This window comes from Corvus moneduloides, chromosome 22 (assembly GCF_009650955.1).
Source record: "Corvus moneduloides isolate bCorMon1 chromosome 22, bCorMon1.pri, whole genome shotgun sequence".
Classification (NCBI taxonomy): domain Eukaryota; kingdom Metazoa; phylum Chordata; class Aves; order Passeriformes; family Corvidae; genus Corvus; species Corvus moneduloides.
The window spans coordinates 3,336,579-3,352,152 of record NC_045497.1 but is presented as its reverse complement, the minus strand read 5'-3'; the positions used below and the strand labels follow the sequence as shown (position 1 = coordinate 3,352,152).

At 49.5% G+C, this 15,574-nt stretch overlaps 1 protein-coding gene across 2 annotated transcripts in view; it reads right to left on the bottom strand.

Moving 5' to 3' along the window:
• Positions 1-359: 359 nt before the first annotated feature.
• The window catches only part of PRDM16 (PR/SET domain 16), a 297,820-nt gene continuing 282,605 nt past the window's right edge, over positions 360-15,574 (bottom strand). The window contains exons 13-17 of one of the 2 annotated variants that reach the window (XM_032131673.1): positions 11,324-11,493; positions 10,199-10,373; positions 9,469-9,699; positions 8,044-8,218; positions 360-5,933 (exon numbers count right to left, since the gene is read on the bottom strand). In XM_032131673.1, the coding sequence (XP_031987564.1) occupies positions 5,799-5,933; positions 8,044-8,218; positions 9,469-9,699; positions 10,199-10,373; positions 11,324-11,493 (886 nt within the window). In that variant the 3' untranslated portion in view covers positions 360-5,798. The remainder of the gene's footprint in view (positions 5,934-8,043; positions 8,219-9,468; positions 9,700-10,198; positions 10,374-11,323; positions 11,494-15,574) is intronic. The other variant, XM_032131674.1, reaches the window with a different exon arrangement.

Below are 15,574 nucleotides of genomic sequence, written 5' to 3'. Positions count from 1 at the left end.
GCCCAGGGAGCTGTGGAGTGCCCATCCCTGGAGGTGTCCAAGGAAGGGCTGGAGGTGGCACTCGGTGCTCTGTTCTGGGTGACAAGGTGGGGATGGGTCACAGCTTGGACTGGATGGTCTGGGAGGGCTTTTCCAGCCATAATCATTCTGGGTTTCTATGATTCTGACCTCAGCAGCAAGTGGGGAGGCCATAATTTAACTTTTTGGAGCTCTTTTGAATATTACAAACCGTGCACACACAAGAGCAGACCCCAGAGGTCCCGCAGAGCAGCAAAGCCAGACAGTGACACACCCAGTGTCCCATTCCCGGGGCTGTTCTCCATGGTTATTCCATGAAAAGAAGCTCTCGGGACCACTGCTTATAAAAGCACACAGGTTTATTGCATATCAATCTCATGTATAAATTCATTGTAGCATTGGAAAGATTACATTTGGTATACATTCCTATTCTACAGCATTAACCTCAAAATCAGCTTTTTCTATTCATTATTTTAAAGGAATTTCTCTACACAAGTACATTTGTCTTTTATCACAAGCATCAAAATGAAATTTGTAAAATTGCCTTTTTGTTTTTTTTTTTAATTATTTTCTACACTTCATATCTCTTATTTCATTATGCTCCCAACAAAGCGATTCCATATTAATTAATAACTGCCAACACTTTTTTCTTTCTTCCTTGGCAGTTCGAGGCTTCGAGCCTCGGACGCAAAATCTAATCACATATACAATAAGTGCATCTACGGAATTTTTTTCTTCTTAATAAAAATTTCACAAACGGACACAATAATGACTGCTAAACACAAGTCATGCACAGTTTACTTATAAACATAACAGAAGCAATATACAATCAAGAATGATATGGAACAAGCACCATCCTCTTTCTCAATGTTTTTTAAACATTATATGAAAACCAGACATTTACAATTGATTTAAAAAAACACTATACAGGTCTAAAGGAAAAAAAAATCCAACCTAAATCATATCTGTATTGTAACAATGGGAAAAGGAATGACATAGGATGCACAGATTTATGATTCTTGCAAGCACAATATATATATGTTTTAAATTACATCTTCTGCAGGCTGGAAATGACATCAGGGCAAAACATCTCTTGCTTTGAAGAGAGCAACGAGAATGTAAAATACACTGAGAATTACTTTCAGAATTACTTTGTTCACATGTGAATTGCACATTTGGAAAATCAAAGCTGCCTTTTTTTTTTCTTCTTTCTTTTTTTTTTTTTTTTTTTTTTTTTCTTTTCTTTAAATTTCTTCTTCCAAAGTGGTAATAAGAATTAACGACAGAAGAAAGAGAAAAAAAGGAACCTCGGAATCATTCAAGAATGTTTTAGTCACAGTTTCACTCAACACTACGGAGAAGTTTCATGGCTTTGTGAGAACACTACTGACCACCGACGAGGAGCAGAGGGTTTTGCCCTCGTGTTTCCAGCACTGACCCGAGCCACGCCACTCCTGCCCTCGGGGATGGCCCTGTCACCACGGGCAGGGTCCCCAGCACTGACCACGGGCAGGGTCCTCAGCGCTGCCCCCCAGCCCCCGCCACACACACACACACAAACAGAGTACAGCACGTAAAAACCGAGTGTAGAGTCAGCAGATTGACCTGGGTGGGGGCACGGGGCGCTCACGATCCAGTGCTTTGATGCTTAGAGTCGAACTCGTTCACCTCTTTGTGCAAGTGCTTTCGAAAGGCTCCGTCCGTGCCACGGCGGCGAGGGGCTGCTCCCACGAGCGGCTAAGTGCTGATTGGGGAGGGGGCAAAGCTTCCTCTGCACTGTCTGAAGGAGGACAGGACCCCAGCAGGGTGTTTGTCCCTGGACAGCTGAGCACACCCGGCTGGTGTTCGCTGTTGGGCCCCGTTTGGGTTTGGGGTCCCCATTGACGTCCCCGTGGCGCCCGGCCAGGCAGGACCTGGCGGTGTGGGGCACCTTGGAAAGGCACCCACCCAGAGCAGCCTGAGTACCAAAGGGCACGTCCCAGGGAAGAACCCAGCACCCCAGCAGGAGAACTGGGTGCCTCAACGTGTCCTGTAGGACCTGGCACCTCAGCACATCCTGCGGGAGAACTTCAGTGCATCCCACTGGAGAGCTCCCAGCTGCCTGCTCCAGCCACAGCGATCACACCAGGACCAGCCACGAGCTCTGAGCTGCTGGGAAGCAGGGAATGCACAGACACCAGACCCACGTCCTCCTCCCTGACTGACTCAGGCAGGAAGATCCAGCTCTGGCCAAAGCGAGGGCCCTTCACAGAGCACCGACACTTCAGCCCTGCGCAGCTCCCAGCCCCACCTGACCACTCCAAAAATCCCCAGGGCTTCTCCTTTCTCTCCTCTGTGCTGTTGTAGCTGTGAAAATACTTTAAATAAATAGATCCTACACAAAGCTCTGGGTTTAAACCACACCTGGAGCGGTGCCCTGGCTACCGGACACACCGCAGCCACTTCCCATCCCTGCCACCCACACCTGCCCTGGATCCCGAGCACAGCGTGTCCATGGGGTTGGACACCACAGCTCCACGTCTCACCAAAGCTCCCAGAGCTTCCCCGGCACTGGGAAGCCAGCAGTGCTCGGATGGCAGAACGTCCTGGACACAAACCTCTCGGGAAACAGCCGTGAAAAGACGAGATTCTCTGCTAAAGCAGCAAAACAAAACCTCCACACCTGCTCTGAGCTGCAGCACGTTTCAAGTGCAATCCAGTGAAAGGTAGAGATTAACAGAGGTTCAGTGAGGCGTCCTGTTTCTTTATCTTAACTGGAAAAATCAAATTACAAAGCTTGTAATCAGTGCTAAATTAGAGGAGTCAGGAGATTCTACAACATAACCTAGAGAAAATGGGGAGGAAACTGAAATAGGAAATATGGAAAGGGAAAAAAAAAAATCATTTCATGATTTTAAGCCCTATGTTTTTAATGTCCTCAATCCCTGGCTGGATAATACCTCCCTATCCCTGGCCAGGGGCCCTCAGGAGATCCATGGGGAGCCAGGATGAACCCAGGGAGGGGAACAGCGACAGCGTGAGCTCAGTCAGAGCAAGGACCTGACCAACTGCTTCTGGAGAAATGACACAACTGGCAGCAGGGTTGAGAGAGGGGTGGGGAGACCATAAATACCGCCAAAAAATCCCCACAGTAACACTTGCATTCCTTAATACTGGCCCACATTTTGGTGTCCAGCTCAGTGCCGCTCCCTTGGCTGCTCTGTCACCTCCCTGTGCTGAGGAGTGCAGTGCTGACCTGCCCTAAGGTTTCTTCAAGGATGAGCAAACCATGGCTCAGGGCACACAAACACTCCCTGCTGCCCACAGATCCTGTTCCAGCACGGCAGGCAGAGCCACAGCCCTGCCAGAGAGATGCTCAGACAAGTGGTTTGCTCCGAGCAGCTGCCAGGAGTCACGGAGCTGCAGCTGGAATGGGACAGGATGGATCTATCCCCATGGTTAAGGCCGTTTCCATGTTCTCCTGGAGCAGGGCCATCGAGGCAGAGCATCTCCACTGGCCTCCTCCTCCTCCTGTGCTGCTCCCAGTCACTGGAACCTTCCTCCAGGGCCCCAGGAAGTTCAAGGCACAGGGAAGCCGAGGGATGATTGTCTGGAGAATCGGCAGCAGCACTGACTGGGGTCATTTGGCACATGGACAAAATCTTCCTGCTCCCTGCTTATCCACCATCCAACCCTGACAACACGATTTTGGTCCTTCACTACATACTTCTATTAACATGATTTCTTCACAAGAATGGTATCTAATGCAAAAAAAAATACTGTTAAGGAAGAAATAAAATAAGAAAGGAATTAGCCCAAAAATTACAAGTTATATACAGATTAAAATAAATTCCATCAGGAAAAGAAACAATCCTTTTATTATTTTCAGTTGGCCCCTGTGGGAATAATTTAAAGGCCAAGCGCCTGGGCAGGGCTGTGCTGCAGCCGCTGGAGTGGGGATGGGATGGGATGGGATGGGATGGGATGGGATGGGATGGGATGGGATGGGAGGGGAGGGGACAGGAGGGGACAGGGCTGTCCCTCTCCTCTGCAGAGCCGGGATTCCTCCGGCAGGGTCGGCTCTCAGGCTCTACCTGCCCAGGAGCTTTGTGCAAATACGAGAAGCAGTTCGGTCACACTGCCTGGTGCTCTCAGAGCCTTGGGCACTTTCACAGGATGTTGTGGAAAACCAAAAAGGGGAGGGTAAATTTTCCTGGGAAACACACTGCTGCTGCTAATTTACCTTTTGTTCCCTCTGTACCAAAGCCACCCCGGACACTTTCCTGTGGGGGCCCTCTGAGGCTCCCCAAAATCAGCCTCACCTGTGCTCTTGGGTGCCAAGCTGACTCGCAAAGGTGTCGCACCCAACTCCAACTCTGCTTTGCTCAGGGAGCTGGTTCCATTGTTTTGGCCTGCTGGAATGAGGCTTCCCACACTGGACTGGCTTAGAACCCTCCATCTGCCCTTTTCCATGGCTTTCCTAACCATTCCATAAAGGAATGTCGTCTCCAAATTCCCTGCTCCAGCAGCAGATGGGAGTTGCAATGGAGAACAGCACGAAGCCCACAGGATTTGTGGAGGATGCTGTGTATCAGCAGAGAAGATGCAGTGATTCGAAATCATTCATAAAATCTCTGAGCAATTTTAGAATCAGAACCACAACCAGATTCTTATCTCTGTGCTCAGGCAGAGCTCTGCACCCCTCAGGCTGCTGGAGCACGGAAAAGTTCCTCCTTCTACTTAAATTACAGGCCAAGCAGCAGCGGGCGGTGCAGAGGGAAAACCAGGCCAAACCAACAGTGTGAATCAGAGACCTGTGCCACAGATACCATCGGCACGGGGTGAGGGCACCCTGAAACCCCCGGCAGAGCAGACGTGTCCCAGCTGCCCCGGGTGAGGCGAGGCTCTCCCAGCACACATTTCCTTAAAGCTGGGGAAGGCTTTACCCCGTGGCCTCTCTGCTTGGGGAAATCCAAGCATTTCCAGGAGCTCCACCACCCTGGCTGAGCATGGCTCTGTCCCAGCACTCCCAGCCCATGCTGGGCTCACAGGTACCAGGAGGGGCAGGGAGCTGTCCCAGCCTTGCTCAGGGCACAGCTGATGATCCACGTGGCACATGTGTCACCCCAACCTCAGCAAGGTTCCAGGCTGGAGATGCCTCAGCTGGGAGCTGCATGTGGCTCGTGACGACCGCAGGCAACGTGGCCTCACCTTGGAGGAGCTTTGCCAATGTTTGGCTGGGGACAAAAGACAGGATGATGTTTCTGTGGGAGCGCAGAATTCTGAATTCTTTTGGGGGGGGTTCAGTTAAATGGGTTGAATTCGCCCTTCCCTGGTATAACTCCAGTGGCTGTGCCAGAATTGCACCAGGGACAGGTCACACCTGGCTCTCTTCCCGTGGTGCTTCACCATTCAGCTGGATGGGAAGGAAATGCTGCCGTGGGGTTCCAAGCTGTCACTCCTGCTCAGGCTGTGCTGGCTCAGTGGCACCGGTTTGGAAGGTTGGAGGGGCCAATCTTTGATTGCACTGTTGCAATTCGTGTCTTGCTCATGAAATCCTGGGGCTGCTTCAGCGTTATCCAGTTTGGGAGAGGTTCATTCCGATAAATTAGAAAGGAAAACTCTGGAGAGATAAAAATGCAGGACGTGTAGGTCGGATGCGACAGGTTTCCTTCTCAGCCCAAAGTCCAGACGACTCCCTGAGGCCCTCTCATCCATCTTCTGCTCGCTGGGATTTTGCTGGGATGGCTGCAGCACCACTGCCGCCTCGCCTGGGCTCCGGCCAGTGCCTTGTGGACCTCTCAGAGGTGGTTGATGGGGTTAAAGGTCCCCGACTCTGAAGCTGCTCCTGCCATGTCCAACCAAGCCCCCAGAGAGTTCTGGGAGGACGTGTGGAGGGGAGCGTTCTCAGACAGGGACAGCATCATTGCATAAGCCTGGGGGAGAGAGGGACGCAGAGGAAACGAGTGAGAACAGGATGGAAACACTCCGGGTAAGACACAGCACCCTCTAACGCCGCACACCTGGGCCAGCAGCACCCTCTGCGCTGGGCTAAGCTCACAGCCACGCCCCAGGATGGCACCTGCCACTCCAGATTTGTCATGGTTTATAGGGACAGGCAGGAGACAGCATCATTGCCACCAGCTGTCACAGGACTGAACCCATCCTGCACTGCCCTGCGCTCGGTCACCAACCCCCACATGATTCCAGGCTCTGCTCCCAGGGCAAAGCAGCTGCTACTGGGGCTTGTTCTTAAAAAAAGCACATCCCCAGACAAGCCAGAGGCTCGGGGAGGCTGGGCTGGGGCAGCAGTGCCTTGGGAATGGGGCAGCGATGCCCAGTGGGAAGTGGTGAACAGCTGCTCATCCTCACTCGATGCCTGGCATGGGCCCACTGGCGATGCCAGTGTGGGTGTTCAGGAACATGGAATTTTCATTGTGGTCAGGGTGGGTTTATCGCTGCAGTGAAACCCTTAAAGGAGTCTGCCAAGAGACTTGTTTGCCCTCTAACAAACTGCTGGCTCCTTGGAACCTGGCTGCTCTCCCTCCACCAGGACACAGGATTTGTCTCACACACCTCTGTGTCCTTTCACACGAGGGGTGTGAGGACTTGGACAGATGATAACCTCAGAGAGCAGAGGTGAAAGCCAATGTCATTGTCACCCATGGCCTGAAAAGGAGGAGGACACTGTCCCCACCCTCCCTGGCCCAGGGAAAAGGTACAGTTTTGTCATTTTGTGGACACACATGCTTCTAAAATTGCTTAAAACTAAGCCAAGGGAGTGCTGTGCTGCTCACACAAATGTTTCCTATTGATAGCTTAAATTATTTAAGTTTCTTATTGTGATTCAAGTGTAAAATGGAGTGAAAACCCAAAAATACCCTCCCAGATCCAAGCATGGGCTGGACCCAGCAGGGTGGTACACATTGGGAAAGAGCTGCTCCCAAAGAGTGAGTGCATTTGGGTGTTAGTGACAGGACACAGGGAAGAGTCAGGCAAGTGGCTTGTGCTTAAATGGGTGTCACTCCAAAAACCTGCTGGGCTCTCTCTCCCAGCAGCACCCCCCAGCCTCACTACTGGCACCCACTCTGAAGGAGGACAAAAAATTGCCTGAGTTTTGGGTGACGCTAAATCAAAAATCATGTTCTGCATGGTGGCTGCACTATGCTACTGCTCTGCTGGGCATTTGAAATAGATTTGGGGATAAATTCTGTTGCTTGAGGGTCAGAAGGGGACTCTGAGGTGAGAGCTGTGCTCATCCCCACCAGGGGCTGAGTGTCCTGTCTCCAGCCCAGCCTGCTGAGGCACCTTCACGGAGCAGTTCTTTTGTGAGAATCCTCATGGGGGGATCAAGAGATCAACTCCATAAACCCAGAGTAAGTATTTTGGTGAATGAAAAAGCAGAAAGCACACACAGACCTGCCCCAAACCTCCAGATTTCTCTCAGAACTCCAGTAATTCTGAGATGCCACTTGGATGATTTTTTTTGGTGGGTCTAAACTGGTCTGTCTCACAGATTTCTTTTTCCATTTTCTGGTTTACTTTTAGGAATCAAGGAGATAAACAGGAAAGCCCTCTAGACATGCTGGGTTGCAAGTCCTGGCAGTATTATTATCTTTGACACCTGTTTAAACCAAACCCAAGGGCACTTTGTGGCTGTTTCTGCAAACCAAACCTCAGTGGTGACCGACAGAAGAGCCACCCCAAAGTATAAATAAATAAGGAGTTATAAAAACATTTATACAGACAGATAAAAACAGACAGATGCCTCTCTCTTCCTGTATAACCCTGTTCTCACTGCACAGGCTGAGGTAAATCCATCTAAAGGTGATGCCCGCTCCCTTCCTCCTCTATTTCAGTTTAGTTGCAACAAGACACGTTCACGTGTGTGTTAGAATTCCTGCTGGAAAGGGGGAATAACCCTCTGGAAGGGGAAAAGAACCCGCTGGAAGAGGAAAATAACCCTTGGCTAGAGGAGGCCAGCTGCTCCCTGATCCTGCTGTACACGCTGGCGGCAAGCTAGGAAAACATTCTGGATATACCCACCTGGTTTTTAGCCTGCCTGTACAGAGTCTGTTTTATTGTCTCAGAGTCTAAGGTGGAATTAAACACATCTTTAACTTCAAATGCTTCCTCGGCTGCTTTGCGGAGATCCAGCCCCTTCCCAAAATTCGGCATCTGCTCCAAATCTAACAGGCCGGCTTCGTCCTCCTCAATACACCTGTACCAATGACCAGGGGAAGGGGTGACCTGTGTTAGCTCGTCTGGCCCAGAGCCTGCATGCACCACCCACGGGGGCTCACGAGCCACATGCGTGAAGGGACGGACAGACGGACACGGAGACAACACGGGATGGGAGGAGCGAGAAGGAAGTGGAGAGCAACAAGCAGCAGGTGTCTGAGATCCTCTCTGAGGTTCTGGGTAAGGAATTGCTCAGTTTTGTGTGACTCCCAGAAACCAGGGCAAGCTGCAGCAAAACCAGAGCTGAGCCTGGGCTCTGTGCAGCAATCTTTCATTTTAAAGGTGTTTGGACATGGCTTGACCTTGGGGGAAAAATCCTTCACTTCTAATGGAAGCATGGAATCTGGTTTGGGTTGGAAGGGACCTTAAAGTGGTCCTGTTCCACCTCCTGCCACAGGCAGGGACACCTTCCACTATCCCAGGTTGTCCTGTCCAACCTGGCCTTGGACACTTCCAGGGATGGGGCAGCCACAGCTTCTCTGTGCCAGGGCCTCACCTCCCTCACAGGGAAAGATTTCCCCTGAAGAGCAAACCTAAATCTCTCCTCTTTCGGTTTAAATCCACTCCCCCTTGCCCTGTCACTCCAGGCCCTTGGAAAGATTTTCTCTCCATATTTCCTATGTCTCCCTTCAGGCACTGGAGCCTTCTCTCTCCAGGCTGAACAATCCCAGCTCTCCCAGCCTTTCCTCCCAGCAGAGCTGCTCCATCCCTCTGATCATCCTGCTGCCTCCTCTGAACTCTCTCCAGCAGCTCCAGGTCCATCCTGTGCTGGGACCCCAGAGCTGGAGGCAGCTCTGCAGGTGGGGTCTCACCTGGGCAGGACCGAGGGGCAGAATCCCCTTTTTACCAGAGCTCTGAGAATTCTTGAAGCCAAGAATATTTTGCAACAACCCCAAGGACCAGAGCAGCACCAAAGGCATTGCACAGATGCCTCTTCCTTGCCCTGACCAGAGTTTTGGAGAGAAAAACAACATCTGCTGAGCTGTGGTACCCTGAAAACTCTGAGTTTTGTGTCTCTTCTCCTGATCCAGACTCCTCAAGCCTTGGACATCACCCCAGACTCTCCTTGCAGTCCACTTGTCTCGTGTCCCCCACCGTGGTGAAATGGAATCTGGAGTGAAGGTTTGAATCAAACGCATGGCATGGCTTGGAGAACAAACCCACAGCACTCATGATGCACCACGGACACGGGCAGGGGGCTGAGCCCCCCGAGGGGAACGGCCCCCTCACCTTCGGGTGTGGTCAAAGCTCATGGTGAGAGACGTGGGCTCCTCATCCTCCTCATCCTCGAATGCTCCTCGGGGCTCTGCCGTGGGCGATGCCGTCTCGTCCTGGGACTTCCCCGTCAGGCTGTCGTCATCTTCCTCTTCCAGTTCTTCGTCCTCATCATCCACATCTTCTGTTTTCTCATTTGCCAGTCCGTGGCACTGGGAATTGCCGTCAATATCCTGGATTTCTGGCCTGAAATATTTGGTTGAAGGGGAGGGAGGAGAAGAAGAAGAAGAAAGAAAAGGAAATAAAAAAAGATGGCAAATGTTTAAGTGATGTATTCCCACTGGAATGCCAGACTTTGGTAATGTCCTACGTAGACATGAACACAAAACACATTTATGTACACATATATGTTATTTAAAATCTAACAAGAAGAAAACCAGCGTGCTGCAGGCATTTAAAAATCACTGTTCCTAAGGGCCAATAAGCCTGTCGAGAATACACCAGCCCCAAGGCTTTTTGAACTACGGATTTGTGCAGTCTGGATTTAAATGCTGTTTTTTCATCTCTTTAAATTTAACATCTGTGGGACAAGCAGCCTTCCTCCTTCTCCAGGCTCTGTCCTCTAACTATTTCCCTTCAAGCAGCCAGGAGGAAGAAGCTTCTACCAGCCAGTCTGAATTCCCTCTCCTATTATTCTGCTGTTCATGCCTGTCTTACCAGCAGATAATTTCATTTTCTTGCCTACCTTTTATCTGCTAAAGCTGACGCTTGATTCATCTCGCTATTTGCAATAAAATTTCTGATTTCCGAGAAATAGGAATCCTCTTTTTCGTCTAAAAGTGCATGGTTGTCTGATTCCGAGTTGGGGGAGGAGGCGCTGGTCCCGAGGTGGTTGGTGATGACTCCGGAGTGCTGGCTCACTGCAGGGCAGGAACACGGAGAGACAACAGGACAGAGAACAGGAGACTCCATCAGGTGTTGGCAAGGCCAGGATTAAGAGGGGACATAAAGGAAGAAGGTTCTCAACAGCCCTCTCACTTTATATTAATGACTGAATACTCAAGAGGAAAGTCGTGGAGCAAAGCTCCCAAGGGAAGATTGTGTTCTCCAGACTGAAATCCAGGTGATGTTCAGCACTTATGGACAACACACACAACCTAAGAACCATTGCAGGCTGTTTGCCTGTACCTTTTCCATAATAATTTTTCCCCATGCTGGGAAATCACTTACTTGGCTTCATCACAGGAATTCCTTCCTTCCATTTTTTATGTTAAAACAAAACTTATTTATCTTCTGGAACTTCCAAAAAAACCCTACAAACAACCCTACAAACTCATCCTTAGGGGACAGTGCATTCCAGCTGATGCCTTTTCCTGGTCTTAAAATCAAGAGTCATACACAGTTAGAAGGGGAAAAGGGATTTTACCTTGGTATTTAGTTTAAGGATCCTCAGGTGCACACATCCAGGTCATATGCATCGAGATGCACCCTGCCTGAGTATCCCCAAAGATCGGGTATAACATTCTAGGTGTTACTAATTAGCAGATCTATCAAAGATTCCCCAGTGAGAGGCTCGAGTGAGCCCCCCCTCCCCAAGGAACCTTCCCCTGGATGGTTCTATCTTGGTTTACAGAATGTGCTCTGGAGAGGACCTTGGGCTCTGGGGCACACTGATCCCTAACTACAAAGCCTCTAAAATGCTGAGTCTCTCTTGGACAAACAAGTCCAAGAATGTAGGCAAAAAGCACTGAGAATACAGAAGTTGTAAAAAGGTATAACAGGGGTATAAAAGAAAAGGCAAAAAGTCTTCATGGCATCAGAGTCTCCTCTCTCCAGTGATCCCCAGCAGAGCCACAGAGCCTTTCCCCACCTGGAACGTTCTCGTGCTCGTGCTTCTTCAGGTGCCTGTCGAGGTTGGTCTGCTGCCCGAAGCACCTGTTGCACAGGTGGCACTTGAATGGCTTCTCCTTGTTGTGGATGTTCCGGACGTGCCGCTGCAGGTTGGAGGAAATGCTGAATGACCTGTCACAGTATTTACACCTGAAAATGCCAAAGAGTAAAACGTCAGGGGAAAAAAACCCAACCCAAACTGCAAAAAAAGAGAGAAAAATTTAACTATCGATACCCCAGGAAATGTTGGTCTATAAATCTTGACTTGGCTGAGGGAAGCACAAAGCATTAATCATCCCAGACAAATCTGATATTGTTGTTACTCAAGGAGCACAAAGAAAGGATTGAGATTAATTAGGAAGTGAGTCGTCCAAACAAATAAGAGTTTGAAACGAAATAATTACTTTTCCACGCATGGATGTAGGAATGAGAGAGGTGGATTTATTCCTTCCACTTTTTTTTGTGGGGAATCAGGTGAAATATGGCTGTGGAGAGAGGACAGGGAAGGGAGAAGAAGAAAGAAGGGAGGTGAAATGTATAAAGTAGTTATTAACTGGCAAATCCCTGCATGACAGTTAGCTGGACACACAGAAAATTCCAGCTTTATTTGCGAAATTCCTTGCGGTACTGGAGATGCAGGGAGTGCAGCGTGGCTTTAAAGGTAATTATGGCTATTCTTGTAGCAAAACAGCTCCCAAGAAATCCACCATCCTTTCCAAGCAGGATAGGATTTACTCCTGGGAGCGAATATCTGGTTTATGATGAAAAGCTGGAACGCAGGGAGCCAAGCCAGGATGTTCAGGGGAGCTGCTGAGTGAAGAAATATTCCCTGTCTCAGCTAAATCTCCTCAGGACCCACGGCAGATGGGCTGGGGGGGTTGTTCAAAGCCATCACCCCCATTTTGGGTTTAGAGTGCCCCCAAATAAATTGGAATTGCTGAGGGTGGTGCCGGGCGGGCTCAGCCCAGCACAGAGCGGGAGCTGCCGGTGGACTGAAGGTGGCAGCTCCGAGCTGCGGTGGAGAGTTTGGGTCTAAAACTCCTGAAAGCCTCATTCCTGCCCGAACCCGCCGGATCCCTCCTTACATCTCCCTTGAAACACGTCACTCGTACCTCAGCAAAGCTGCTCCCCCACGGCTCCGCTTCCAAAACCCACGAGCAGCAGAATCTGTCTCCGCTGCAGAGCTCCACAAACCCTGGGCACTGACAAGATTCAAACTCTTCCCAAGCCCTTGTAATTCCAGAACAAATCCACTCCAGCAGGGCTGCTCTGAGCTCCTCTAACCCACAGCGACATCTGCCCCGCGGAGCTGAGCTGCTCCTCGATGGGAATCCTGGAATTCCAGGATGGTTTTGGGACCTTGAAGCCCGTCCAGTGCCACCCCCTGCCGTGGGCAGGGACACCTTCCACCCTCCCAGGGTGCTCCAAGCCCTGTCCAGGCTGGCCTTGGAGACTTGCAGGGATGGGGCAGCCTGTGCCAGGGCCTCTCCAGCACTCCAAGACATGGAGGGGCATCCACGCAGGTTTTGGGAGTACCTGGAGGCAGCTGCTGGTGTGCACAGACTCACCCCGTGCCTGCCTCACTCAAGGATGGAACTGGATTTCCCTGGACACAGAGGACGGGGGATTCTTCCCTACAGACACAACAGGTTCAACTGCGAGTGTGAAAGATCCCCCCTGTGAAACACACAGACCCCATTTCCAGATGTGCTCCAGCTGTGATTTTTATTCGGTCTCTAAAAACAAATGGATATTATTTTTGGAAAAAGCGGGGATACATTTATGAAACACTCTCCCTCCCTGAATGTTTATGGATTCCATGTCCACCTCTGAATTTCCTACTGCTAAATCTCCAACAAGAATAAAGATATTTCAAATAATGCACCTTTATTAGGATTAAGCAAGGGAGAAAGCAAAACCTCTTTTCAAACCACAGCTTTTCCAGATTTCTGAAGTCTTTCTTCTTCTTTTTTTTTTTTTTTCAAAAAACCCCAAATAAATCCAGAAAACAAGATGTTATTTGAACATCAGCAAGGACAAGCACAGTTTCTATAAGGAGAGTTCAACACGGATTTCCAGCACCAAGGAATCCTCTCTCAGATTCCTGTTCAGCACTCCAGCAAACTGCAATGTCCAAACCTGCCAATATCCCCAAATTCCAGCTATTCCATGGGATTTTCATGAGCGGTTTTGTCCAGTTTAAATGAGGAGCCCCCTCCTCATCCCTGCTGATGCCAGGGCTTTTCTCTCCCTGCCTGTCCTCACCAGCTCCTAAAATAATGCTCTTTTCATGTGTCCCAGTGCCTGGCACAGGGGATACCTGGCAGAGGGGATACCTGGCACAGTGGGCACCGGGCTAACCCAGCTCCCCAGCCTGGCTGTCCCTGCCATCACCCCCAGGAGCAGCTCCAGCCATTTAAAGGCAGCCCAAGGCAGGAGCGAGCCGGCCTCCTCCGTGTCCATTTATTTAGATGTTCAGGAAGCCTTTGAAAAGCTCCATGTGACAAGTCCTCGCCTTAACCATGAGCTATGTGGATGCAGGGTCGGGAATGGGGAGGGATCAAGAGCTTGTTAAAAAAATAGGAACCAGAGGGGCACTGGGAAGGAGCAGCGAATGCCTGGGAGCAAAGGGATGAGGGAGATGTCCGGCGTTATTTGTGGTCCCAGAGGGGTCGGTGCTGGGAGCTCTGCTGGTTTTAATCTAAATAAATGGCAGAGGAACCAGCTTAAATTCAGGGAGAGGGGTGAACGCGGAGGGAGAAGAAGAATAAAACTCAAAGGCAGCGGTGTTTGCTTTGCAAACAGCCCCACAAAGCTTCTCCCTTATCAGCTTAAAGGGCTGCAAACATCCAAAGTGGGAGGGAGTGACAGCAAGGAAGGAGCCAGGGCTGCAGCTGGGGAGCGCTGGGGAATGACAGGAAATCCTGGGAGCTGGAGGAGCTCCGGTACCTGGGACAACACGGGAGAAAGCAGGGAGCAGACCCCGGGAGTGTGGGGAGGAGTTCCTGAGTCCCTCTCCCAAAGTTTTGCACCGATCAGTGTGAGCTGAAGAAGAATTGCAGGGAAAAAACCCACAGAACACATGGAGAGCAACTCCCCCTCCGAGCGACTCCTCAGCCTCGAGTGCATTTATAGCAGGGGGGAGCTCAGGCTGCGTTTTGAAAACCAGAAAATGAGAAATATCTTCAATATTTATCGAACTGTGTGCAATCTTAGGAGATGTCAGGTGTGGCTGTGAGTTCCAGCTTAATGCAGATAACAGGACACGAGGCCTCCAAGGGCCTTTTTATCACTGAGTTCTGAAATACATAGCGCTGAATTTCAGGTTTGGTGCAGAAAAAATAAAAGAGGGAAAAGAAACTTGTTGAATTTTGCTGTAGGGCACAGGGTCTTGGAGTGTTTCACTTGATTTTTAGGAAGTGCATTACCAGGTATTGCTCACTCCTCAGAAAACACGTTGCAATTTCCCTTTATTAAAAGAATCTGCCTCCTTTATTGCTCATAAGCTATTAATTCCTACTTTATACGTAATTAGACATGTAAGAAGTTTGAGTGACTTCCTAACTGCCCCCAAAAAACTCCAAAAAACCCATCACTTGATCAAAGGCAATCAGGAATCAAACCCAAAACACCTTATTTTCTAGCCTGTTGTCTTTAAGAACATTTAAATTAATATTTGGATTAATATTTGAATTATTATATATAGAAATATTTTTATATAGTGACAGGGTAAAAAAAAATAAAAATTGAACAATCAAAAGCAAAGTTGCAAAGGAGACAACAATAAAACACTGAGAAGTCAACAACCTCCTTTTACCTGCCTGAAGTCAGCACTTAAAAACCAAGCTTTCAAAACAAGCCTGGCTGCCAAAGCTGCAAATCTCAGTTCTCTGAGAGGAAAAGCAAATCAATGATAATTAAAGCTCGTCTGTAAACGCAGCCCCGGCTCTCCAGGGTGCTGTTAGAATGCAACATTGTCCAGGAGTCAGACCTCTAAAAAACCCACACAGGCTATTTGCTGGGAGAAGACCAGATCAAATAAATCTTTATTTTCCTAACCTTTGTTAAGTTGCAAGTCTCCTTTTTTGGAAGAAAAACCGAAGGAACAATCTCAGAATAATCGGGAGTGAGTGTTTCCGTGGACAGGGAACACGCAGGACCTGTTCAGGCATCTCAAATAACACAACCCCAAACATCACAGCAGGGAATGGATCCAAAATATATGTCTGCT